We start from the raw sequence: 25,922 nt of genomic DNA, 5'->3' as shown, positions 1-25,922 counted from the left end.
TGATTGTTTTTGTTTATTAGACAAATGCAAATGATGAAAATTTATTTAGAAAAGAAATGATATAGATAAGGGGGCTAAGTGTGGTGACCACAAAATGAGTATGTAGTTATCAGTGGGTATATGCCATTAGTAACCAATTAGTATATGTGATGGAGTCCCATTTATATTAGTCACAGATATACTTAAGTAGAAATAACTTTAACAGAAATATAAGGGTGAAAAAAAAGCCCTTTTTTATCTTGTTCCTGGTTGGGAAGACTAAATATATATTTTTTTAACTTTTTTTTATTAATTAAAAAAAATTAACAAACAAAGCATTTAAATATCATTCCATTCTACATATACAATCAGTAATTCTTAATATCATCACATAGTTGCATATTCATCATTTCTTAGTACATTTGCATCAATTTAGAAAAAGAAATAAAAAGACAACAGAAAAAGAAATAAAATGATAATAGAGAAAAAAAAAGACTATACATACCATACCCCTTACCCCTCGCTTTCATTTACCACTATTTCAAACTGAATTTATTTTAACATTTGTTCCCCCTATTATTTATTTTTATTCTATATGTTCTACTCTTCTGTTGATATAGTAGCTAAAAGGAGCATCAGACACAAGGTTTTCACATTCACAGAGTCTCATTGTGAAAGCTATATCATTGTTCAATCATCATCAAGAAACATGGCTACTGGAACACAGCACTACATTTTCAGGCAATTCCCTCCAGCCTCTCCACTACATCTTGAACAACAAGGTGATATCTACTTAATGCGTAAGAATAACCTCCAGGATAACCTCTCGACTCTGTTTGGAATCTCTCAGCCATTGACACTTTGTCTCATTTTACTCTTCCCCCTTTTGGTCGAGAAGTTTCTCTCAATCCCTTGATGTTAATTCTCAGCTCATTCTAGGGTTTTTCTCAGTCCTTTGATGCTGAGTCTCAGCTCATTCCAGGATCTCTGTCCCACGTTGCCAGGAAGGTCCACACCCCTGGGAGTCGTGATCCATGCAGAGAGGGGGAAGGTGGTAAGACTGCTCGTCGTGTTGGCTGGAGAGAGGGACCACATCTGAGCAACAAAAGAGGCTCTCTTGGGGGTGACTCTTAGGCCTAAATTTTAAGTAGACTTGACCTATCCTTTGTGGGGTTAAGTTTCATGTGAACAAACCCCAAGACTCGGGGCTCAGTGTATAGCTTTGGTTGTCCACACTGCTTGTGAGAATATCAAGAATTCAACTTGGGAAAGTTGAATTTCTCCCCACTCTCACCATTCCCCGAAGGGGGCTTGCAAATACTTTTCCAGTCACTGATCAAATCATTCTGGGATTCATCAGGGGATCACTCTGGACAAACCAACAAAATCTCATGTGCTACCTGAGATTCCAAGTGCTTATGACGTTCAATCAAACTATGTACATGAGTTATATTAGGAAATGCTCTAGTCAAAATCTAAATCTTGTAACAAATAAACCTTTTGCTTTAGTCTCACACATAAGGTGACATTTTAAAGTATTAATTATCATCTATTTTCAGCACCCTGCAATAATGACATTCCTTTGTTCTTCCTCATGCCAAAACATTTTTAAAATTAGTACATTGTACATTTCACTATTATTATACACTCTAGGCATTCCTAGATTATACCATCTCGATCTTTAACATCTATCTTTCTTTCTGATTTCATTTATGTCCCCAGCCCTCGTCCCTCTATCATTCTCACATGCAGCTTCATTCAGTGTTTTAACATAATTACATTACAGTTAGGTAGTATTGTGCTTTCCATTTCTGAGTTTTTGTATCCGGTCCTGTTGGACAGTCTGTATCCCTTCAGCTCTAATTACCCACTATCTTACCCTATTTCTATCTCCTGATGGTCTCTGTTACCAACGACATATTCCAAGTTTATTCACTAATGTCGGTTCATATCAGTGAGACCATATAGTATTTGTCGTTTAGTTTTTGGCTAGTCTCACTCAGCATAATGTTCTCAAGGTCCATCCATGTTGAAGACTAAATATTTTTGAAATTTCAGTTCCTCCCAGTGCAATTTATTGATTGCAGTGTAATCCTCACAAAAATTCCAGTGGGGTTTTCATTTGGTTGATCCTAAATGATCCTAAAATTCATCTGGGAGAATAAATAGAGAAGACTAAAGAACATTTAGAAAAATATGGTGGTACTGATTCAGAAATTCACTGACATATCATTGGAGTAGAAAACTGTAGAACTTCTAAGGAAACATCACAAAACAAAGAAATAGGACTGGAGTTTTCTACATACAGTTTTGGGAGCATCTGCTAAGTATTTGAAAAAAAAATCAAGTTCTTCAAGACTTCATTACCAAAATACATTTAAAGTTATTTAAGGAGTTAAATGCAAAAATGAAAAGCAGATCATGAAAACCCAAAGTAATTATCAGAAAAAATAATCAAAGAAAAAACTAAAGAATTTTTAACAGCAAAAGAGAAGGCAGAAACTGGAGAGGATATTTATAACAGATATGTAAAAAAATTAATAACTTAAATATGCTGAGTGCTTAGAAATGAGAAAGATGATTGCCTAATGTAAAAATGACTAGATTACTCACAGTAAATGAAATGGTTAATAAATGTAGAGAATGTTTGGCCTCAGTCAAAAATACATGCAGCTTAAGGTTAGGTAATATTTTTTGGCCTGTCAGAAATGGGCAGATTTAAGTATAATAGTCAGTGCTTTTGAGGATTTGATGAACCAGTGCTCATAGGGATGTAAATTGATGCCTTTCTGGAAAGCATTTTAGGGGTATGGTTCAGAAGCCTCAAAGAACCTCTACCTCTTTTGACCCATTGTGTCCCCAAGACCACTGTCCTCACACTCAGTTTTGATGAGTCACTGAGAGGACTTAGTTACTCAGCATTAATCCTACTCACGGCTCTGGTCTGTTACAGCATAGAGATACACACAGTCAGCACAGGGAAAAGGACATGAGGCAAATTTGAGGGGAACCAGGACTCTTTCAAGAATCCTCTCCCAGTGGAGTCACACAAGACACACTTAATTCCTGCAGCAACAAGTTGTGACAATAACTGTGAAATCCCCACTGGGGATGCTCATTAGAGACTCAGTGCCCAGGGTTTTGATTGGTTGCTGGCCATATTGGCACTGTCTGCCTGCACAGATCCAAATTTCAGGCTCCTAGAAGGAAAGCAGATGTTCAGCATAAACCATATACAGGTTAGGTACAGTGAACCATTTTTATCATGAAATAGTGGGAATCTACTCAGAGTCCAAGTTCCCAGATGCCAGCCAAGGTTCAACCTTGTAAGCAGGTCTTTCAAAGGCTAGCAATCTCAGTCTTGCTATGCTGACTTTTCTGCATGCCCAGAAATTCAGGATTATGAGACCTGTTAACAGACTGAGATCTGAGTAAATGGTAGCGAATATTAATTGAGTACTTACTATGTTCCAGACAATCAGCTTAGTGCATTACATACATTATAACATTGAATCCTCACAACAGTACTGGGAGTAGGTACTAGTACTATTATTATACCAGTCCGGCATGATTGTAAGTGAAATCTCAGCTTGCCTGGGTTCAAACAGCTACTCAAGGGTAGAGCTGGCACTTAGACCCTGGTGGTTTCACTCCAGTCTCAGATCTCTTAACTACTGGACTATTATTCTTATTCACCAACCTAGATGTCTAACAGTAGAAGAATGGATGTTTACCCAATGGAATATTATGGTACCTTTTGAAGTGATGTTTATAATAATAATTTATTGTGTGTTAGTACTAAGTACTAGGCACTCTGTACTAAGGTTTTCATTTAGTATTGAAAATTACTTAGTGATAAAATGTTTATGAAATAATGTTAATGGAAAAAAAAGCATATTATAATGCTGGATATATAGTACAATACAGTTTTTTTGGCACCCAAAAACTATAGCAAATGTGTACATATAAAAAACTAAAAGAAAGTGTACTGAAATATTCATTGTTATTTTTTGCTAACAGGTGATTTTTATGATCTTATAACTTTTTTATGTTTGCACTTTTTCTAAGATAAGCGTTTGATGCTGTTATAATCAGAAAGTAAACTAATTAAAAGTATAACCAAAAGCAGATAGGTTTTTATTTATTTTTCTTTATTCTGCAGACTATTATTGAACAGATAGAACAACGATCTGAAAAAATACCTGAGTGAGTATGCTGGAGTTCTTCAGTTTCCAAATTGCTTTCCTCTTGACGTACTATTTTTCCAAATCTAGTTAGGTCCCTGATTTTTTCTAAGTAATTACCTCACATACTATGCAGAGTTTTTCTTGCAGCACAACTTAGTTTAGAGAGCATGGTCACAGACCTGATACAGAGGAGTTTTCATACAGCTCTTTTTCCCAAGTTAGGATTTCCTTCTCATCCGGGCAGTCATAAGGTCTCTAGTCTTGGAAGATCTATTTTTCTTAAAAAAAAAGAAAATATATATAGCTCATTAGCTTTGTTCTTGTTTTATATGTGTAAATATTTCTAGCATTTAATGTGGGCAAATGATAAGTGACCACACAGCTTTAGAAATTTGTCAACCTATTTTTGGGATTTAAGCATCAATTTAATATACATATTTGAAATCAAGAGTTGATCTTCAGTTTCATTTGCTTCCCATCAGATACCAACAACTCCTAAATGATATCCACCAGTGCTACCTGGATCAGCGGGAACTCCTTTTGGGCCCGAGTATTACTTGTACTGTAACAGAATTAACCAGCCAGAATAACAGAGATCACTGTGCCTTGGTAAGTTTCTACTTGTCTTGGTTTAATGTTAAACCTTCCTCTGAGCTATTTTGCTACCCGAGAAGCTTTTCCTAGGTGAATAAGTTTTGGGTTCCATCATCACCACACTTCAAGAATTTTTCTTTCAGTTATGACAAATCTAGTTTGTTAATTAGCCATTTTTAACTTGGCAAAATAGTCTCATCTTGATCTATTTTTTGAGGTGGGAAGATTTACAAGTAAGTATTGTTTCTTGAAAGATGAGGTTTCAAAGTTTGTGGATATATGTTGACAGTTTAATTTAGCTTAGTTTTTGCTACAGATGTTTTTTGTGTGTGATTTTAATTCATACTGTAGAAAAATACTGAAATTTTAATACCCTCTTTTCTATTAGAAAAGATATATTCCATTATCAAAAATTTTGAAAGTAAAGCATAAAGAGGAAAGTAAAAATCACCCATAGTCCTCTTATGCAGTATGACTGAAAACAAACACTTTTTCTGTTTTTCAATAAGTTGTTTTATAATATAAGTGCATAATCTCTTTGCAAATAAAGTGTAGGCTTTATTTCATAAATACCAGAAGCATTGTGCATCTTTAACATCAGTGATATTTATCTACTGTAGGTTCGCAGTGGCTGTGCCTTTATGGTCCATGTATGCCAGGATGAACATCAACTCTACAATGAATTTTTCACAAAACCAACGTCAAAATTAGAGTAGGTGGTAAATGGATTCCAATACTTATTTATAAGATTTAATCTGCTAATGACTATAATATATTATTCTGTAATTACCACAGAATGTTTTAACTACTTTTTTTTTTGGTTAACAGAATATTGTTGTGTGGGACAGCAGTTATTTTCTTAAAATAAATGTGCAATTTAATGTCTCAGCATGCTTTCATTTTGTTTGTAATTCTTGGGACAATGTGATGAGTTGGTATGAATCTTGTACTAATGGTCTTGGGATCTCGATCCCTTTATCACTCTCTGTTAAGTACAATATTGCCTTTGGATTAAAAATTTCTATATTCTAACTAGTGAAAGGCACTTAAAATTACAAATAGTATGTAATATCCTTTTTTTTTTTTCTTTTGAGGTGTCTTTCAGATTCATGGGTAGTCACTTTTGGGTTCTTCATTTTAGCCATTTTATGGACTCCTATAATGGGAAGAAACAAATATATTTTATGGTTTTGGTTGTGTTCATCACTTTGATGGTACTGTAGAAGAGAACTTTTGACCATGTGAGCAACATAGCCAAATTATATTTTTCTTTTCAAACGTTTAAAGTTTCTCAAAATACTTGACATACATCTCACATACTTTGAGTTTTGCATATCTTATAAGTGTTCATGAATTTTGAACCTGTCTTTCCTGGGAAAATGATTTCATTTGATTCATAGTGAAGTAGAATGTAAAAGGATAATTAAGTCTACTAAATTTTTTTTTACTATTTTAGAAATACACAAAATTGTTGCTTAAGTGAAAAAAAATTGTTATGAGTTGACTCATCTTTTTCTTGGGGGCAGCAGCTGATTTGAATTGTCTGGTGAAGATTGTTTATTCGTTCTGGGCTTTTAAAGCAAAAGCAGTTTATAGAGTTACTCTCAACATTTTACTTTTTGGTCTGTTACGGTCTGGTCCCAGAGACTATTTTCCAGTAGATATTTACCTATTTTAATGGCTAAAAGAAATCACTGCACCCTCTTATATAGTTAGATTCCTGAGAAGATGATTATTTTTTTAAAAAAATATTTTTATTGATAAAACTTAATGTACACGCATACACGTATTCTTAGCATACAGACATTCCATACATGATGTGCAATTAATGGCTCACAATATCATCACATAGTTGTGTATTCATCACCATGATTATTTTTTTGAACATTTAAGTCACTTCAGAAAAAGAAAGAAAAAAGAAAAAACTCATATGTACCATATCCCTTACCCCTTCCTCTCATTGACTGCTAATATTTCCATCTACCCAGTTTATTTTGTCACCCCATTATTTGTTTATTTTTTATCCATAGTTTTTACTCATCTGTCCATACCCTAGATAAAAGAAGCATCAGACACATGATTTTTACAATCACAGCACATTGTAAAAGCTATATCATTATACAATCATAGAAGATGATTACTTCTAATAACCATGTTTTCTTCCTTCATTTTAGTGAACTTTTGGAGAAACTGTGTGTGTCATTGTATGATGTCTTCAGACCATTGATCATTCATGTTATTCACTTAGAAACTCTATCGGAACTTTGTGGGATTCTTAAAAATGAGGTTCTTGAAGATCATGTGCAGAACAATGGTAAATGATAAATAGAAGTGATCATTTCAGAAGTCTTTTAAATTATAACTGTAGTTCAATGAATTTGAAAGATAGGTCCTCCCTAAAAAAAATTTTTGAAACCTTGGTTCACTCCCCTGACTTTTTGAATCAAGAGGCACTTTATTCTGTGACTGAGGGCAAAAATTAAATGGGGAAAAAACTTAATATCTGGGCAAAATTAGTAATTAAAAAATCATGGTCACTTTCCTTTTTGGCATCTCAATATCCAGAGAGACCTGACTTGACCCTCAGTTTTGGGTTAGGCTTTTCTGTACACTGTTACCAGAATACATAAAGTTATTGACTATAATGCATACTCTTGATTTAAAAGCAGGAATTATTTTCACTTACATATGGAGTAATGATTTATCTTTTTTTTAAATTACAAAGAAGAAAAATAATTCTCTGGAGCAGGTTTACTTTATCTGTCTGATACATCTATCAATATTTGATTTGGTTGTCCTAGAAAACATGATATTCGTTATGATATTTAGGTACTTTTATGTTTAAAGATATCCTTCCGGTAATCCAATCATTTTACTGATAGAAATTATTTTCCTCCCCTTGCTTTCCTTAGGAGACAGTATGGGTTTGTTGCACTTCACAGGTTTCTTATACAACTGCATTTAGTTAATTCTGAGATGCACTTTTTCTCACATTTTAATGCTTCTGAATTTAAGATGGCTTTTTAAGTAATGTGAATATTTTATATGATTGTATAAGGTCACCAGTCCCCCAGTCCTTGGAAAATTGTTACTGAATTATGGTGTGTCTTGATATTCATGGCATTTTAGAAATGAAGAAATACGATAGAAACTCATATCTCATTTAATTTTTTACTCATTTTTCTTTGTAAAAACATTAACAAGTCATTTAACATCTGTGAGACTCAATTTATTTGTAAAATGGAGATTACCCTATTAATGGCCTGCCGTAGCTATCCCTCAGGATTGGTTTGAAACGATAGGAAATCATACAAATAACCCTTAAAAAGCACAAAGCAGTCTTAAAATTGAGGTTTTATTATTTATATTAGTAATAGAAGTAATCCCAGAGAGTTCTGCCAAGAAGGTGTATGAACAAATTTATTTTTCTGATTTAAAAATGAGGAAATTGAAAGACATTTACTAAATGACTTTTTCTAAGATCATTGAGCCCTACTAAGATAGAATAGAACCACAGTTTCTGAAGCAATAGTGGTTCAAATTATTACTGAACAAATTTAGTAATATTTTTGCTTGTTTAAAATAAAGTATTTTCCAATTTGAAAGGAATGAATGATTGCCTTGTCTTTATTAGCTGAACAACTGGGGGCATTTGCAGCTGGAGTAAAGCAGATGCTGGAAGATGTACAAGAGCGGCTCGTTTACCGAACCCACATCTACATCCAGACTGACATCACTGGCTACAAACCTGCTCCTGGAGATCTGGCGTATCCTGATAAGTTAGTGATGATGGAGGTAGGGTCTCCTAACTTTATCTAAAGCTTTGAATGTTTTATACTAGTTGGATTTTTCTTTTTAATTACAATTCAGAATATAAACTCAAAATAAACTTACCATTATATCATAGGAAATAGAATTAAAAAAAAAATCTTAATTTACTTCACAGAGTACATTGAACAGAAATCTTTTGTTAGGTGGTCTTCAAGTTGTGTTTATAAATATTGTTCAGTCCCCAACCCTCCCTGCTCTGCTTTCCAGGACATACACATTCTCAAATTTTTTTTTTTTATGCGTGGTCCGGTAATTGAACCCAGGGCTCCCACATGAAAGGGGAGCATTCGACCACCGAAGCACCAATGCACCCCCACATTCTCAATTTTAACTTGAAATAGTGCTCCCTCTGCTTTCTCTTTTTTCTTTGCAAGTGACATAGGGGAGGGTTGATAGCACTGGAGCCGTCATGGGTGATTGTAGCATGGTGACTCCATGTCATATTTGCTGGTAAAATCCTTGAGACCATCTACTCAAAATCATACTGTGCTGAGGTCCAACCTGTTTATAGACTTAGATTTATTTCACTGATCTTTCAGTTCCGTATGGACTGTCATTTTCTTTGACTGCTGGACAGAGTTTAAATGATGGCTGAGATATTAGTGCTAAATCAGAATTTAGCACTAGAACTTTTTTTTTCTCATTAAACTTTGTTTTAACAGGTCTCAAAATTCTGTGACAGATTTTTGGTCGTTGCTTCCATTTAAAAAGTACTGATTTTAAAAACTATTAACAGGCAATGTGATGGTGGCTCAGCAGACGGAATTCTTGCCTGCCATGCTGGATACCCGGGTTTGATTCCTGGTGCCTGCCCATGCAAAAGAAAAAAAAACAAAAAACAAAGAAAAAAAACTAGTAACGTAAAACTGCCATGTAAAAACAAATGGTCCACAAAACATTCCTTTCCTTCTGAAGGTTTTAAGATGCATTGTTATCATTAACCAGTTTTCCACTATTAAACTTACATGGCCAATTGTGACAAATAGTTCTAAAATTCTTCTTCCACCACTGATTAAGACTAGGGTGGCTAGTGTTATGGGTAATATTCATTTAGCTTTCTCAGCTTCCTGGGCAGGCTTGGTGACTTGGCAGCTCCAGCAGCCTTCTTGTTCACTGCCTTGATGACATCCACAGCAGGTGTCTGTTTCATATCAGAAACAGCAAAATGACCCAGAGGACGATAGAAGCTCTCGACGCCCATGGGCTTCCCAGGAACCATATCAGTGATGGCAGCAACACCAGATTTTAGGAATTTGAGGCTTTCTTCCAGCTTCTTGCCAGAACAGCAGTGTGAGGTGACTGATAATCAAGTACAGGTGCATAGCCAGCACTGATTTTGCCTGAATGGTTCGGGATAACCACCTGAGCAGTGAAGCCAGCTGCTTCCATTGATGGGTCATTTTTGTCACCAGCCACATTGCCATGATGAACATCTTTTATGGACATGTTCATTTTTTTTTTTTACAAACATGTTCTTGACTTTGAGGTCCACATTGTCACCGGAAGAGCTTCACTCAGAGCTTCATGGTGCATTTTCAGCAGACTTTATTTCAGTTGTAACATTGACTGGAGCAAAGTTGACTACCATTCTAGTTTACTAGCTGCCAGAATTCAATATACCAGAAACAGAATTGCTGTTAAAAAGGGAAATTTAATAAGTTGCTAGTTTAAAGTTCTAAGGCCGAGAAAATGTCCCAATTAAAACAAGTCTATAGAAATGTCTAATCAAAGGCATCCAGAGAAAGATACGTTGGTTCAAAAAGACCAATGAAGTTCAGGGTTTCTCTCTCAAGTGAGAAGGCACATGGCAAACATAGTCAGGGCTTCTCTATCAGCTGGAAGGGCACATGGCAAACATGGTGGCATCTGCTTCCTTTCTCGTGGCTCTACAAAAAAGGGACTCTCTCCAAAAATGTTCCCTCTTTTAAGGAATTCCAGTAAGCAACTCCGCCTTCAATGGGTGGAGACACATCTCCATGGAAATCATCTAATCAGAAGTTACTACCCACAAGTGGATGGGTCACATTTCCATGGGAACAATCAAAATGCTCCCACCCAGCAATATTGAATGAGTATTAAAGGACATGGCTTTTCTGAGGTCCACCACAGATTCAAACCAGCACAACTGCTCTGCCCAGTTTGAGAACACCAGTCTCCACTCGGCCCACGGGGATTACCTATACCACTGATTTTGTAACATCCTGAAGAGGCAGATGCAAGATCTTGTCAGTTGGATGAGTAGGTGGCAGGATGCAATCCAGAGCTTCAAGCAGTTTTTTTTTTTTATGGAAAATTTAAGAAAATAAGCAAAAATAGAATACTATAATGAACTCTTTTCTACCATCACACCAGCTTCAACAACTATCAATATATGGCCAGTCTTGCTTCATTTATATCTCCCTAACTCCCCTCCCCACCCATTAGTTATTTTGGAGCAAATTCCAAACATTTCATCAGTAATTACTTTAGTAAGTAACTGTAAGGGTGAATCTAGGTTTTTTTTCTGATTCATCAATTGTTAATGTTTTACTGTGTTAATCTCCATGTGCGCATGCTCACGTGTTTGTGTTTTGTTTGCTGAACTATTTGAAAGTTGCAGGTATCAGGATAACTCATTCCAAAATATTTTAATTCTTATTCTTAATTCTTATTGTTCACGTAGCGACAGTACTATTTTTGCTTCTAAAAAATTAATATTAATTCAGAATGTAATTTGTACATAGTCCATATTAGTGTTCTCAGTTGTTCTCCATGTCTCTTATAGCTGGATTAAAAAAGAGAGGGGGCGGGGATCTAGTTAAGGTTCTTGTCCTGCATTTGTTTTTTTTTTAATATGGGCAGGCACCGGGAATTGAAACCTGGTCTTCAACATGGCAGATGAGAATTCTGCCACTGAGCCACCATCGCACTGCCCTACATTTGGTTTTTATGTTTTTTTAATCTGTAAATCAAATCCAAATTTCCCCTTCTGTTTTTCATGATTGTTTTTTGTTTTTATTACATTGACTTTTTTTTTTTTTACATGGGCAGGCACCGGGAATTGAACCCAGATCCTCAGGCATGGCAGGCAAGCACTCTTACCTGCTGAGCCACTGTGGCCCGCCCTACATTGACTTTTTTTTTTATTTTTTTTATTAACGGAAAGAAAAAAAAAAAAGAAATTAACACAACATTTAGAAATCATACCGTTCGACATATGCACTCAGTAATTCTTAACATCATCACATAGATGCATGATCATTGTTTCTTAGTACATTTGCATCGGTTTAGAGGAACTAGCAACACAACAGAAAAAGATATAAAATGTTAATATAAAGAAAAGAAATAAAAGTAATAGTAATAATAAAAAAACAACAACAAACAAACAAACAAGCAAACAAAAACAAAAAAATCCCTATAGCTCAGATGCAGCTTCATTCAGTGTTTTAACATGATTACTTTACAATTAGGTATTATTGTGCTGTCCATTTTTGAGTTTTTGTATCTAGTCCTGTTGCACAGTCTGTATCCCTTCAGCTTCAATTACCCATTGTCTTACCCTGTTTCTAACTCCTGCTGAACTCTGTTACCAATGACATATTTCAAGTTTATTCTCGAATGTCCGTTCACATCAGTGGGACCATACAGTATTTGTCCTTTAGTTTTTGGCTGGATTCACTCAGCATAATATTCTCTAGGTCCATCCATGTTATTACATGGTTCATAAGTTTATCTTGTCTTAAAGCTGCATAATATTCCATCGTATGTATATACCACAGTTTGTTTAATCACTCTTCTGTTGATGGAGATTTTGGCTGTTTCCATCTCTTTGCAATTGTAAATAACGCTGCTATAAACATTGGTGTGCAAATGTCCGTTTGTGTCTTTGCTCTTAAGTCCTTTGAGTAGATACCTAGCAATGGTATTGCTGGGTCGTATGGCAATTCTATATTCAGCTTTTTGAGGAACCGCCAAACTGCCTTCCACAGTGGTTGCACCCTTTGACATTCCCACCAACAGTGGATAAGTGTGCCTCTTTCTCCACATCCTCTCCAGCACTTGTCATTTTCTGTTTTGTTGATAATGGCCATTCTGGTGGGTGTGAGATGATATCTCATTGTGGTTTTGATTTGCATTTCTCTAATGGCCAGGGACATTGAGCATCTCTTCATGTGCCTCTTGGCCATGCGTATTTCTTCTTCTGGTAGGTGTCTGTTCAAGTCTTTTTCCCATTTTGTAATTGGGTTGGCTGTCTTTCTGTTGTTGAGTTGAACAATCTCTTTATAAATTCTGGATACTAGACTTTTATCTGATATGTCGTTTCCAAATATTGTCTCCCATTGTGTAGGCTGTCTTTCTACTTTCTTGATGAAGTTCTTTGATGCACAAAAGTGTTTAATTTTGAGGAGCTCCCATTTATTTATTTCTTTCTTTAGTGCTCTTGCTTTAGGTTTAAGGTCCATAAAACCGCCTCCAGTTGTAAGATTCGTAAGATATCTCCCTACATTTTCCTCTAACTGTTTTATGGTCTTAGACCTAATGTTTAGATCTTTGATCCATTTTGAGTTAATTTTTGTATAAGGTGTGAGATACGGGTCTTCTTTCATTCTTTTACTTATGGATATCCAGTTCTCTAGGCACCATTTATTGAAGAGACTGTTCTGTCCCAGGTGAGTTGGCTTGACTGCCTTATCAAAGATCAAATGTCCATAGATGAGAGGGTCTATATCTGAGCACTCTATTCGATTCCATTGGTCGATGTATCTATCTTTATGCCAATACCATGCTGTTTTGACCACTGTGGCTTCATAATATGCCTTAAAGTCCGGCATCGCTAGACCTCCAGCTTCGTTTTTTTTCCTCAAGATGTTTTTAGCAATTCGGGGCAACCTGCCCTTCCAGATAAATTTGCTTATTGGTTTTTCTAATTCTGAAAAATAAGTTGTTGGGATTTTGATTGGTATTGCATTGAATCTGTAGATGAGTTTAGGTAGGATTGACATCTTAATTATATTTAGTCTTCCAATCCATGAACACGGTATGCCCTTCCATCTATTTAGGTCTTCTGTGATTTCTTTTAGCAGTTTTTTGTAGTTTTCTTTATATAGGTTTTTTGTCTCTTTAGTTAAATTTATTCCTAGGTATTTTATTCTTTTAGTTGTGATTGTAAATGGGATTCGTTTCTTGATTTCCGCCTCAGCTTGTTCATTACTAGTGTATAGAAAAGCTACAGATTTTTGAATGTTGACCTTGTAACCTGCTACTTTGCTGTACTCATTTATTAGCTCTAGTAATTTTGTTGTGGATTTTTCTGGGTTTTCGACGTATAGTATCATATCGTCTGCAAACAGTGATAGTTTTACTTCTTCCTTTCCAATTTTGATGCCTTGTATTTCTTTTTCTTGCCTAATTGCTCTGGCTAGAACTTCCAACACAATGTTGAATAATAGTGGTGATAGTGGACATCCTTGTCTTGTTCCTGATCTTAGGGGGAAAGTTTTCAATTTTTCCCCATTGAGGATGATATTAGCTGTGGGTTTTTCATATATTCCGTCTATCATTTAAGGAAGTTCCCTTGTATTCCTATCTTTTGAAGTGTTTTCAGCAGGAAAGGATGTTGAATCTTGTCAAATGCCTTCTCTGCATCAATTGAGATGATCATGTGATTTTTCTGCTTTGATTTGTTGATATGGTGTATTACATTAATTGATTTTCTTATGTTGAACCATCCTTGCATACCTGGGATGAATCCTACTTGGTCATGATGTATAATTCTTTTAATGTGTTGTTGGATACGATTTGCTAGAATTTTATTGAGGATTTTTACATCTGTATTCATTAGAGAGATTTCGTTTTTGAAGAGGTTTTCCATTTCTGTTCGTATATTCAGCATTAGTTGTTTCAGCTCCTGTATCTCATTTGAACTATTGGTTTCTTCGTTTGACTGGGCCATATGTTCAATTTTCTGAGCGTGATCCGTTATCTTCTGCTGGCGTCTGGGCATTTAGTCAGATTTCCCTGGGTGTTCGACCCCACAGGTTGAAAGATTTTTCTGTGCAATCTCTGGGTTCTGTTTTTCTTATCCTGCCCAGTAGGTGGCGCTTGTGGCACACGTTTGTCTACGGGTTCCACCAGTGAAAGTTGCTGTGGGTCCTTTAACTCTGGAAAATTCTCGCCATAGGGGAGGTTCGGCAGCCGAAGCGTCTTGGAAGAATGCCAGCCGGCCTGGGGTTCCGAATGCGGGGAGGGTCGCCGGCCGCCGCAGCACAGGAGAGCGTCCGGCTGAATTAGCTAGTCGGCCCGGGGCGCCAAGCGTGGCGGAAGGGCGCCAGCTGTCACAGCCCGGGAAAGTGCACTGTTCCCAGCTGGACGGGGGAGTCACGTGTTTGGAAGGGATCCCCCGGTCACTGTTCTCCGCAGTCTGGGGATTTCCGACCCAACTATCTCAGTTGGTCCGGGGGGCCTCGCGTGGTGGGGGCACCAGCCGCCGCGGCCTAAGTGGACCGCCTGTCCAATTCTACCAGCTGGCCTGGGAAGGTGGAAGGGAGGGACTCCGGTCGCTTGCCGTCCCGCCCAGGAAAGTCCGTGCCCCTTGGTGATCTCACCGGAGCTGGTTCTCCCAGATAGTCAGCCGTTCCAGGATGGGGTACGCTGTCCCAGCCGTTCCAGGATGGGGTACGCTGTCCCAGCCGTTCCAGGATGGGGTACGCTGTCCCTTTGATCTCCCTCGTGGCTCCGGGAGCTGCTCTGTATTATCTCCACTCCCCCAGTAGCTGTTCTGGAGGAGGAAAGGTGAGGGCGGCAAGGCTGTCGAGGCTGGTGGCGGAGGAGCCGGTGAAGGCGGGGAAGAGGGCACCGTGGTGGTTGGAGAGCCTCCGGAGCAGGAGGGGGAAGAGGGGAGAGAAGGAGGGCGGGCGGTTCGGCTGCTGCGGGGCGTGGGCGCCGCGCGGCGGGCCGGCGGAGAAAGACCTTACATTGACTTTTGAAGAGACCTGTTCAGTTGTGCTGTTGAATGTACCATATTTTGTGTATGTCTGATCATCTCATGATGAGATAGATTCATGTTAAAGTTCCCCCCCCAATAATTCTACATATTTGTCTCATTCTTTCTTCATCATATCAAAGGCACATAATGTCAGATTGTTCCATTCTTCGTTACAGTGGTAACTGCTAGTTCTCTGTGTTATAAAAGCACATTTCCACCTTTGTAATTATTTATTACAAAGGTAATGCTGGGCTGACATTTTGAGACTAGGTGAGTCCCTCAATAAACCTTCACCCAATGATTTAGACATCCATATTGACCCTTGCCTGAATGAGTTATTGTACTAGGGATTGTAAAAGGTGGTTTTCATATTTGTCTTTCCTTCTAGGTTTATTAGTTGGCATTCTACTGTAAAATAATTTCCCTTTCTTCCTCCCTCATTTCTCTTACCTCCAGTCTCTTATATCACTGGAGACTAATGAATAAAAAAAAAAATCAGTACTTTATACTCAGTTACTGTAATTATTCTTTTTCATAATTATCCCATATTGGGCCAATGGGAACCTTTTCAGGCTCTTTTCTCTGTCCTTGTGACATGGCCCCACAGTCTTTGTGTATTTCCTTGCTTTTTTAGCACAAAATGTACCAGTTACTTACCTTATTACATTCCTTGCCTCAGACCTGTAGTTGATTATTTCTCCAAAAAACCTTTCTTCCTTTCAGGTGGAAAGAGCTAGTATTTAGGGACCAAGATCTGAGCGGTCAAGATGCTCATTGTTAAAGGGGTGTCATTACCACTAGCCCCTTTTAAAGACCATAGCCCTTTTTAAAGGCATTACCTCTAGCCTCTTTAAAAGGTCAGTAGCCAGAGTTGATACTGAAACCTCCGATTTAAATCTAGTTCCATAGGGTTCTTCCTTATTTTCCTGCATTTCATATTTGAATCTCCCTTTTCTCACAGAAGAAATCCTGGTTCCCAGCACCTTCCATATATGTAATTATTGACTACAATTGATAAAGAATAGTTTCAGATTACTCCACCAATACCATAATCAGCAGTAGCTACTAATTTCAATAATATATCTTATTTTTGTCCTTAGAATATATTTTACTGAGATGTAATTGGTATATTCTAAATATAGTAATGCAGATTTTAAAAGGATTGGATCTCTTTAGACTGGGGTTTTTGCCCTTGTAAGGTTGCCATTTGCATGGTGTAGGGAGAAGTATAGAGTCAGTTGGGTCTGGGCTCAGATCCTGGTTCTGTCAATTGAAACTGTTACTTAGCCTCTACAAGTAAGTTCCCTCATTCCTGTAACAGACATAGCAAGACGAGCTTGGAGGGCGGTTGCGAGAGTGGGGATAATGACCAGAAGGCCCTTAATCTAGTAGGGATAGAGTAGAGCGGTGGCACTTGTCATTGTTGGCCCCTTAAAATAGTTTTAAAACATAACATTTGACTTTTAAAAGCTGCCTTTAATTAATTCGTTCCTTTTGTAATGAGTGAAATATCCAGCCCATCAGTTTTCTTCTGCTTTTGAATAAGATTTGGCTTGTTAGTGAAGGTGAGTATTGATGTCTGTGTTCTGCCTCTTTATTAAAGTTTAATATGAAGAGAGGATTATTTTTTTACAAATATGACTATATGCTGCTTAGCTGATTAAAACAAATTACTTGATCTAGTTTGTTTGAAAAAAAATTTTAAATAAAAGCACACTTTTAAAAGCAGTAGGGTAAAAATTGTCAGTGGCCTGGTTATTTTATTTAAAAATGTTCAAAGAAAATTTTCATGCTAGTGAACTTGAAAATGTCTCCTGAAATCATTTTGTGAAGTTATGTTTCTGATATGTATTTTTAAATTATTTTTTTATTTATGATAGATAACCACATACAGACACATTCTTATCATATGATCATTCCATTCTTGTTATATAATCAATAACTCACAATATCATCACATAGTTGTATATTCATCATCATGATCATTTCTTAGAACATCTGTATCAATTCAGAAAAACCAATAGAAAGAAGACGGAAAAAAATTCATACGTACCATACCCCTTACCCCTCCCCTTCACCAATCACCAACATTTCAATCTACTAAATTTATTTTAACATTTGTTCCCCCTATTATTTATTTATTTTTAATCCATATGTTTTACTTGTCCATCGATAAGTTAGATAAAAAGGAGCATCAGACACAAGGCTCTCACAGCCACATAGTCACACTGCGACAGCCATATCATCATGCAGTTATCTTCCAGAAACATGGCCACTGGAGCACAGCTCCACATTTTCAGGCAGTTGATATCTATTCAAACAGGTGATATCTATTTAATGCGTAAGGATAACCTCCAGGATAACCTCTTGACTCTGGATCTGTCAGCCACTGATACTTTATTTTTTCTCATTTCGCTCTTCCCCCTTTTGGTTGAGAAGATTTTCTCAGTCCGTTGATGCTGAGTTCCGGCTCATTCTAGGATTTCTGTCCCACGTTGCCAGGAAGGTCCACCCCCTGGGAGTCATGTCCCACATAGAGAGGGGGAGGTCAGTGAGTTTGCTTGCTGTGTCGGCCGAGAGAGAGAGGCCACTCTGATATGTTTTTTAAAAGGTAATCTAATTCTTGCCAGGATTAGAAACATTCTTGCTAATTGTTATTGATTTACAGAAGGAGTAGTGATGGATTTAAACCTATTTGTGTATGAGAAATACATAAAAGTGTACTTTTTCACAAGTATTATTATACCTTTTGACACCAAGTGGCAGTTTTTGTTGTTAAGTGGTACTGTGTGACTCAGATGTTATTCTCTTTCTGCTTATACTACTTCTGTTGGATGTCCCACAGCCTGATTTCCTTTACAAAAAAAAGACAAACTTTTTTAGGCCAGTTTTAGATTTATAGAAAAATTATGAAGATAGTACAGAGAGTTGCAATATGTGCTGCATCCATTTTCTTCCTCTCAAACATCGTCCATTGGTGTAGTACATTTGCCACAATCAATAAACCAATATTTACATGCTATTATTAACTGGAGTCAAATTTCCTTACTTTTTACCTCATGTAATTTTGTGTACTAGGATTCTATCCAGATCCGCTGTCTATTCTATTGTAACACATTACATTTCATTATCATATCTCCTTAGGCTCCTCTTGGCCAGGACAGGTTTTCAGACTTTCTTCATGTTTGGTGACCTTGACAGTCTTGAGGAGGGGAGGTCAAGGATTTTTCAGGATGTCTGTCTTCCGAAATTTATCTGATGTTTTTCTCATGGTTAGACTGGGATTATGGCTTTGGGGGAGGAAAACCACAGATGTTAAGTACCATTCTCATCACACCATTTCAAGGGTATATACTGTCAGCATGGTCTGTCACTGTTGATGGTGACCTTGATCACCTCTCTGCAATGTTGTCAGGTTTTACCACTGTGAAATTACTCTTTACCCCCTTTTCTACACTGCACTCTTTGGAAGGAAAGCTTTGCACAGTCCATACTAAGGAATTGGGGATTTTGAAATACCTACATAAATTACTGGGAATTTTTCTGCACGAGAGATTCACTCTCCTACCCCTTTTACTTATTCTGTCATTTATTTCTGTCACTATGGACTTCGGATTTTTATTTTTTGGTTATAGTACAGGACTACTTTATTTATCTCATTGTTCAGATTGTTCTGGCTTTGGCCATTGGGAGCTCCTTCAGATGGCTCCTGTGTTCCTTTGACCTATACCCATCATTGCAGGTTTTTAAAAATTTTTAATTTTTTTATCACTTCCTTATTTCCTGGCATTCTAAGATGCTCCAGGTTCATCTTGTATGATTCTCACCTCAGTCCTAGAATCAGCCATTTCTTTCAGAAGCCCTAGTTCCTTTTATTGGAGGTTAGTCTTAGAAGCCAAGATTGGGAGCTGGGTGTGGTTGGTGCTCCAGGAGTACCATTCCTGCTAAGCCTTCTCAGCTGACAGCAGAGAAATGTATGGTGTGTCTGTACCCATTTCTGTCACTCTGCCTTTGCTAGTATTTTAACTTAAACTAATTTATTTTTGAGCGGAGATTGATACATATGTAGCAATGAGTATGTACATTTGTAGTAAAGCTCATAGGCTTGAGATACACCACTCTGTTTAGTTTAATGCTCTTACTTATTGTACATGAATGTTCTCCTAAGCTTTCATCCTTTCCTCTGACTTCTGTTAAAAATTATTATATTTTAGATAATTATATTACTTTTTTATATATAAACTTACAATATATAAAGTCAACCTTGCAGAGAGCAGTTCTTATGGTCGATAAGTTATGTAGTGTTGGGGCTGTTCATTTTGTTTGTTTTATTTTTTTCAATATTTTAGAATCTAGAAATACATTTACAACTTGAGACTAAGTGGCTGCTATAGGGCTTAAAATCCACGCTCCAATTTTCTTATAAATATTTTCTGAAGGAAACATTTGCATATCTATGTTTTTGTTTCTGGCTTACTTTACACTATACATTGTCTCCAAGGTTTACTAAGTTTGTTGCATGCCTCTTGATGGCCTTCCTTATTGTAGCTGCACCATATTCCATCATATAAATGTATTATAGTTCGCCATTCTGCTCCTCAGTCATTGTATCCTTCGACTCCCTCCATCTATTGGGCATTATGTATAATGTCCAAAATAACCAAACCATGTCTTACAGTAGCCTCACACTTGTTTGTACAATCAGCAGCACTCACAATCTTTAGACAATTTTCACTGGTCCATAGCAACAACGAACTGACAAACACAGTATCACCGACTGAAAAATCAAAACTACCCCTTGTTACTTATCCCCTCCTACCCAATTAATTGCCCCTGGTATTGCTGAGGTACTGTTGATGTCTTCCTGTTAACTATTTATTGGCCATAGTATGTATTTTTAGTTTCCCCCATAAGTATTAAATCTTTGACTACTATCAAACCTTTGAAATAGCTCAATCAAGAATTTATTTATAGTTGTAGATTTAATCAGTGGGATAATTGACACTATACATCCCCTTCAATCATATTTACCTTCAATATGATGATGTTACTTATAACCTGGCTAATTAGTTATCATCGCTTCTGTCCATACTCTTGCATTTAGTTTCGCCTCATTGGGTAGACTTTTCCCCATCTCTAGCTTTTATCTACCTCTAGGTCTGCTATATTCTACGATGTAACCTCTGAGATTACCTTGACTAGTGTCATAATAGCGAAAGACCACATTTGTTTATCCACTCATCTATTGATGGGCACGTGGATTGTTTTTATCTTTTGGCAACTACGAATATCAGCGTGCAAATGTCTACTCATGTCACTGCTTTCAGCTCTTCTGGATATATACTGAGTATTGATATTGCAGGTCACAGGGGAAGTCAATACTTAGTTTTCTGAGGAATTGCCAAGATGTTTTCCACAGCAGCTGCACCATTATACATTCCCCCAACAGTGAATAAGTATTCCAGTTTCTCCAGATCCTCTCCAACATTTGTAATTTTCTGTTTGTTTAATAGCAGCCATTCTGACATGTGAGATGATACCTCGTGGTTGTTTTGATTTGCAATTCTCTTATAGCTAATGAAAATGAACTTTTGAGCCATCTGTATTTGCTCTTCAGAAAATGTCTATTCATATCCGCTGCCCATTTTATAGTTGGATTGTTTTTTTGTTGTTGAGCTGTATAATTTCTTTATACAGGATCTCAAGTGTTTTTCTGATATGTGGTTTCCAAATATTTTCTCCCACTGAGTTGGCTGCCTGTTCACCTTTTTGACAAAGTCCTTTTAGTCACAGAAGCTATTGATCTTAAGGAGTTCCCATTTGTCTATTTTTTCTTTCGCTGCTTGTGCTTTAGTTGTAAAGTTTAAGATGCTCCCTCCTGTTATTAGATCTTGAAGATGTTTCCCTGCATTTTCTTCTAGAAGTTTTACGATACTGTTTCTAACATTGAGGCCTTTAATACATTTTGAATTAATTTTTGTATAGGGTATAATGTTAGGGGTCCTCTTTTTTGGTTGTTGATATCCAATTTGGCCATACTCATTTATTGATAAGACTATTCTAACCTAGTGGATTTTGGGCCCTTATAGAAGATCAGTTGACCATAGATTTGGTGGTCTCTGCACTCTCAATTCCATTGGTTAGTACTTCTATCTTTGTACTAGTACCATGCTATTTTGACCACTGTGGCTTCATAGTAAGCTTTAAAGTCAATAAGTGATAGTCTTTCTACTTCTTGTTTTCTTTTTTAAGTTATCTTTATTTGGAGTCTGTTTCCCTCCCGTATAAATTTGATAACCAGCTTTTCCATATTTTCATAGTAAGTTGTTGGGATTTTGATTGGTATTGCATTGAATCTTTAGATCATTTGGGTAAAATTGACTTCTTAACAACATTCAGCCTTCCTATCTATGAGCATGGAGTGTCTTTCCATCGATTTAAGTCATTTTTTATTTCTAATAGCAATGTTTTGTAGTTTTCTGTGTACAAGTCTAATCCCTGGTTAGGCTTGCTTCTAGATACCTGATTCTTTTGGTCATTATTTGAATGAATTTTTTCCTTAATTGTTTTCTCAGATAGGTCATTGCTTGTGCATAGAAAGTTAATTTTTATACTTGTATCCCTCCACTTGCTGAATTTATTTATTAAATCAAGGAGATTTGTCATAGATTTCTCAGGTTTTTCTAAGTACAGGATCATATCATCCTCAAATAATGAAAGTTTTCCTTCTTCCTTCCTATTTGGATGCCTTTTATTTCTTTCCCTTGTCTAATCACTCCAGCTAGGACTTCTAGCACAATGTTGAATAATAGTGGTGAGAGTGGGTTGACTCGTTCCCAGTCTTTAGGGGAAAGCTTTTGGTCTTTCACCATTAAGTATGATGCCAGATGTTTAGGATATTAAGAAAGTTTCCTTTGATTCCTACCTTTTTGACGCGTTTTAATCAGGAAAGGACGCTGAATTTTCCCAAATGCTTTTTCAGCTTTAATCAATAGAATCAGTGATTTTTTTCATTTTGATTTGTTATGCCGAATTATGTTAATTGATTTTCTTGTGTTGAACCACTCTTGCATTCCTGGTATAAACTATACTTGGTCATGACGTATAATTCTTTCAGTGTGTCATTGGATTCGATTTGCTAGAATTTGTTGAGAATTTTTGCATCTGTGTTCATTAGGGAGAATGATCTGTAGTTTTCCTTTCTTGTAGCGTCTTTATCTAGTTTTGGTATTAGAATGATGTTAGCTTCATAACATGGGTTAGGTAGCATTTCTGTTTCCAGAATATTTTGGAAGAGTTTAAGCAGGATTGGTATTAGTTCTTTTTGTAATGTTTGGTAAAATTCCCCTGTAAAGCTGTCTCTGGTCCTGGGGTTTTCTTTGTGTGAAGATTTTTGGTGACTGATTTAATCTCTTTACTTTTAATTGGTTTGTTGAGGTCTTCTATTTCTTCTTGAGTCAGTATAGGTAATTTGTGTTTTGGTTTGCTAAAGCTGCTGGAATGCAGTATACCAGAAATGAAATGACTTTAAAAATGGGAACTTATTATATTACAAGTTTGCAGTTCTAAGGCCAGAGAAATGTCCAAACTGAGGCATCCAGAGAAAGATAACTTGATTCAAGAAAGACCAGTGGTTCCGGAACACCTCTGTAAGTTGAGAAGGCACATGGTACCCTGTGCTAGCTTTCTCTCCACGCTTCTCCTTTCAAAGGACTTCCCTGGAGGGGGTTTCCATATGCATCTCAAAAGGTCTCTGGCTGTGGGGGCTCTGAAGCTTTTTCCAAAATGGTTCCCTCTTAAAGGACTCAAGTAAGGGACCCCACTTTAAATGGGTGGAGACACATCTCCATTGAAACAACTTAATCAAAAAGATCCCACCAAACAATACTGAATAAGTTTTAAAGAACATGGATTTCCTGGGGTACATAACACTTTTAAACCAGAACAGTATATTTTTAGGAATTTTTCCATTTCATCTAAGTTGTCTAATTTGTTGCCATATATAGTTGTTCATAGTGTTCTTTTATGATTTTTAAAATGTCTTCAGGATCCATGGTAATGACCTTCTTATTTCTGATTTTATTTGCGTCCTCGCTCTCTTTTTTTTGTTAGTCTGGCTACCTAGGGGTCCATCAATTTTATTGATTTTTTTCAAAAAACCTACTTTTGATTTTATTGAGTCTTTCTATTTTTTTTTTGTTCTCCAGTTCATTTAATTCTGCTTTAATTTTTGTTATTTCTCTTCTTCTGTTTGCTTTAGGGAAGTTTGCTGTTCTTTCTCTAGTTCCTCCAGGTGAGCAGTAAAGTCCTCAATTTTTACTCGTTCTTCATGTTCATATAGACATTAAGGGCAATAAGTTTTCTTCTCGGCATGGTCTTTGTCATATTCCGTAAGTTCTGATACGTTGTGTTCTCACTTTCATTCGTCTCCAGATAGTTATTGATTTTTCTAGCAATTTCTTCTCTGACCCACTGTTTAAGAGTGCATTTTTTAATCAGTATTTATTTGTGCAAAGTTATATAGTTTTTTGGTGGTTATTGATTTCCGTCTTCATTCCATTGTGATCAGACAAAGTGCTTTGGATAATTTCAGTCCTTTTAAATTTAAAAAGGCCTGTTTTATGCCCCAGCGTATGATCTATCCTGAAGAACATTCCATGAGCATTGGTGTTTTTTGTCTTATGTTTTTTAACATGGGCAGGCACCGGGAATTGAATCCGGGTCTTTTATCATGGCAGGCGAGAATTCTGCCACTGAGCCACCATGGCACCGCCCTATCCTGATGTTTTGAGATGTAACGATGTATATGTGTCTGTTGGGTCTAATTCATTTATCAGATTGTTTAAGTTCTGTATTTCCTTTTTGATCCTCTCTCTGGTTCTGTCTATAGAGGAGTGTGGTGTATTGAAATCTCCCCCTATTGTTATTGAAATGTCTGTCATTTTTTTCAGTTTTGCAAATGCTTGCCTCATGTACTTTGGAGCTCCTTGATTGGGAGCATAAACATTTATGACTGTTATTTCTTCTTGGTGGTTTGTCCATTTAATTAATATGTGATGTCCTTTGTCTCTTATAACTTCTTTACATTTGAGTCTATTTTGTCTGATTCTAATATAGCTACTCCTGCTTTCTTTTGGTTAGAGTTTACATGGAACAACTTTTTCCTTCCTTTCACTTTCAGTCTTTTTTTTTCTTTGGGTACATGGTCCTGGGATTGAACTCAGGTCTCCCACATCGAAAGTGAGTGTTCTACTACTGAATCACCTGTTCAGTCTTTTTGTATCCTTGAGTCTAAGATGTGTCTCTTGTAAAGAGTATATAGATGGATCATTTTTCTTAATTTTGCTAGTATATGTTGTTTTTTTTTTAACATTTTTTTATTGTATAGTATAACATATATACAAAGCAAAGAAATAAAAAAGCAATAGTTTTCAAAGCACTCTTCAACAAGTAGTTATAGGATCGATCCCGGAGTTTGTCATGGGCTGCCATATGATCCTCTCATATATTTTTCCTTCTAGTTGCTCCAGAATATAAGAGGCTGGAGGGCTTAAATACTTTTTTAACATCACAATTGATTTTTTTCCATGAAAAATAACATATATACAAAAAAAGCTATAAATTTCAAAGCACAGCACTGCAATTAGTTGTAGAACATGTTTCAGAGTTTGACTGAGTTACAGTTTCACAATTTTAGTTTTTTACTTTTAGATGCTCTAGAATACTGGAGACTAAAAGAGATCAATTTAATGATTCAGCATTCATATTCATTTGTTAAATCCTATCTTCTCTGGATAACTCCACCATCACCTTTTATCTTTCCATCTCTCCCTTTAGGGGTGTTTGGGCTACAGTGATTCTAAATTTTTCATATTGGAAGGATTTGTCACTAATATGAGGTAGGGAGATGGAACTATCTGATGGTCTGGAGAGGCTGGGCCCTCTAGGTTTCAGGATTTATCACCAGGGACCCATCTGGAGGTTGTAGGTTTCTGGAAACCCTTCTTTCCTAGGTGTTCTTTAGGAATGGTCCTGGTTGGGGGTTGGCAGGTTACGATAGATAGCAAGGTCTAACTGAAGCTTGCATAAGAGCAACCTCCAGAGTAGCCTTTCGACTCTATTTGAATTCTCTCTGCCACTGATACTTTATTAATTACACTTCTTTTCCCCTTTTTGGTCAGGATAGAATTGTTGATCCCACAGTGTCAGGTCTGGATTCATCCCTAGAAGTCATCTCCCACGTCGCCAAGGAGACTTTCACCCCTGGATGTCATGTCCCATTTCGGGGGAAGGGCAGTGATTTTACTTGTAGAGTTGGGCTTAGAGAGACTGAGGCCAAATCAGAGCAACAAAAGAGGTCCTCCAGA

General features: G+C 36.8%; 1 protein-coding gene across 3 annotated transcripts in view; it reads left to right on the top strand.

Annotated features, from left to right (window-relative positions):
- The window catches only part of COG3 (component of oligomeric golgi complex 3), a 97,535-nt gene that overhangs the window by 21,738 nt on the left and 49,875 nt on the right, over nt 1–25,922 (top strand). For all 3 annotated transcript variants that reach the window (XM_077158278.1, XM_077158277.1, XM_077158279.1), the window contains exons 9-13: nt 4,142–4,185; nt 4,649–4,775; nt 5,381–5,472; nt 6,935–7,074; nt 8,395–8,555. In XM_077158278.1, coding sequence (XP_077014393.1) covers nt 4,142–4,185; nt 4,649–4,775; nt 5,381–5,472; nt 6,935–7,074; nt 8,395–8,555 — 564 coding nt within the window. The remainder of the gene's footprint in view (nt 1–4,141; nt 4,186–4,648; nt 4,776–5,380; nt 5,473–6,934; nt 7,075–8,394; nt 8,556–25,922) is intronic.

This window comes from Tamandua tetradactyla, chromosome 4 (assembly GCF_023851605.1).
Source record: "Tamandua tetradactyla isolate mTamTet1 chromosome 4, mTamTet1.pri, whole genome shotgun sequence".
NCBI classification, from domain to species: domain Eukaryota; kingdom Metazoa; phylum Chordata; class Mammalia; order Pilosa; family Myrmecophagidae; genus Tamandua; species Tamandua tetradactyla.
Note: the sequence above shows the minus strand (reverse complement) of the source record. Positions and strands in the feature narration are given on the sequence as shown.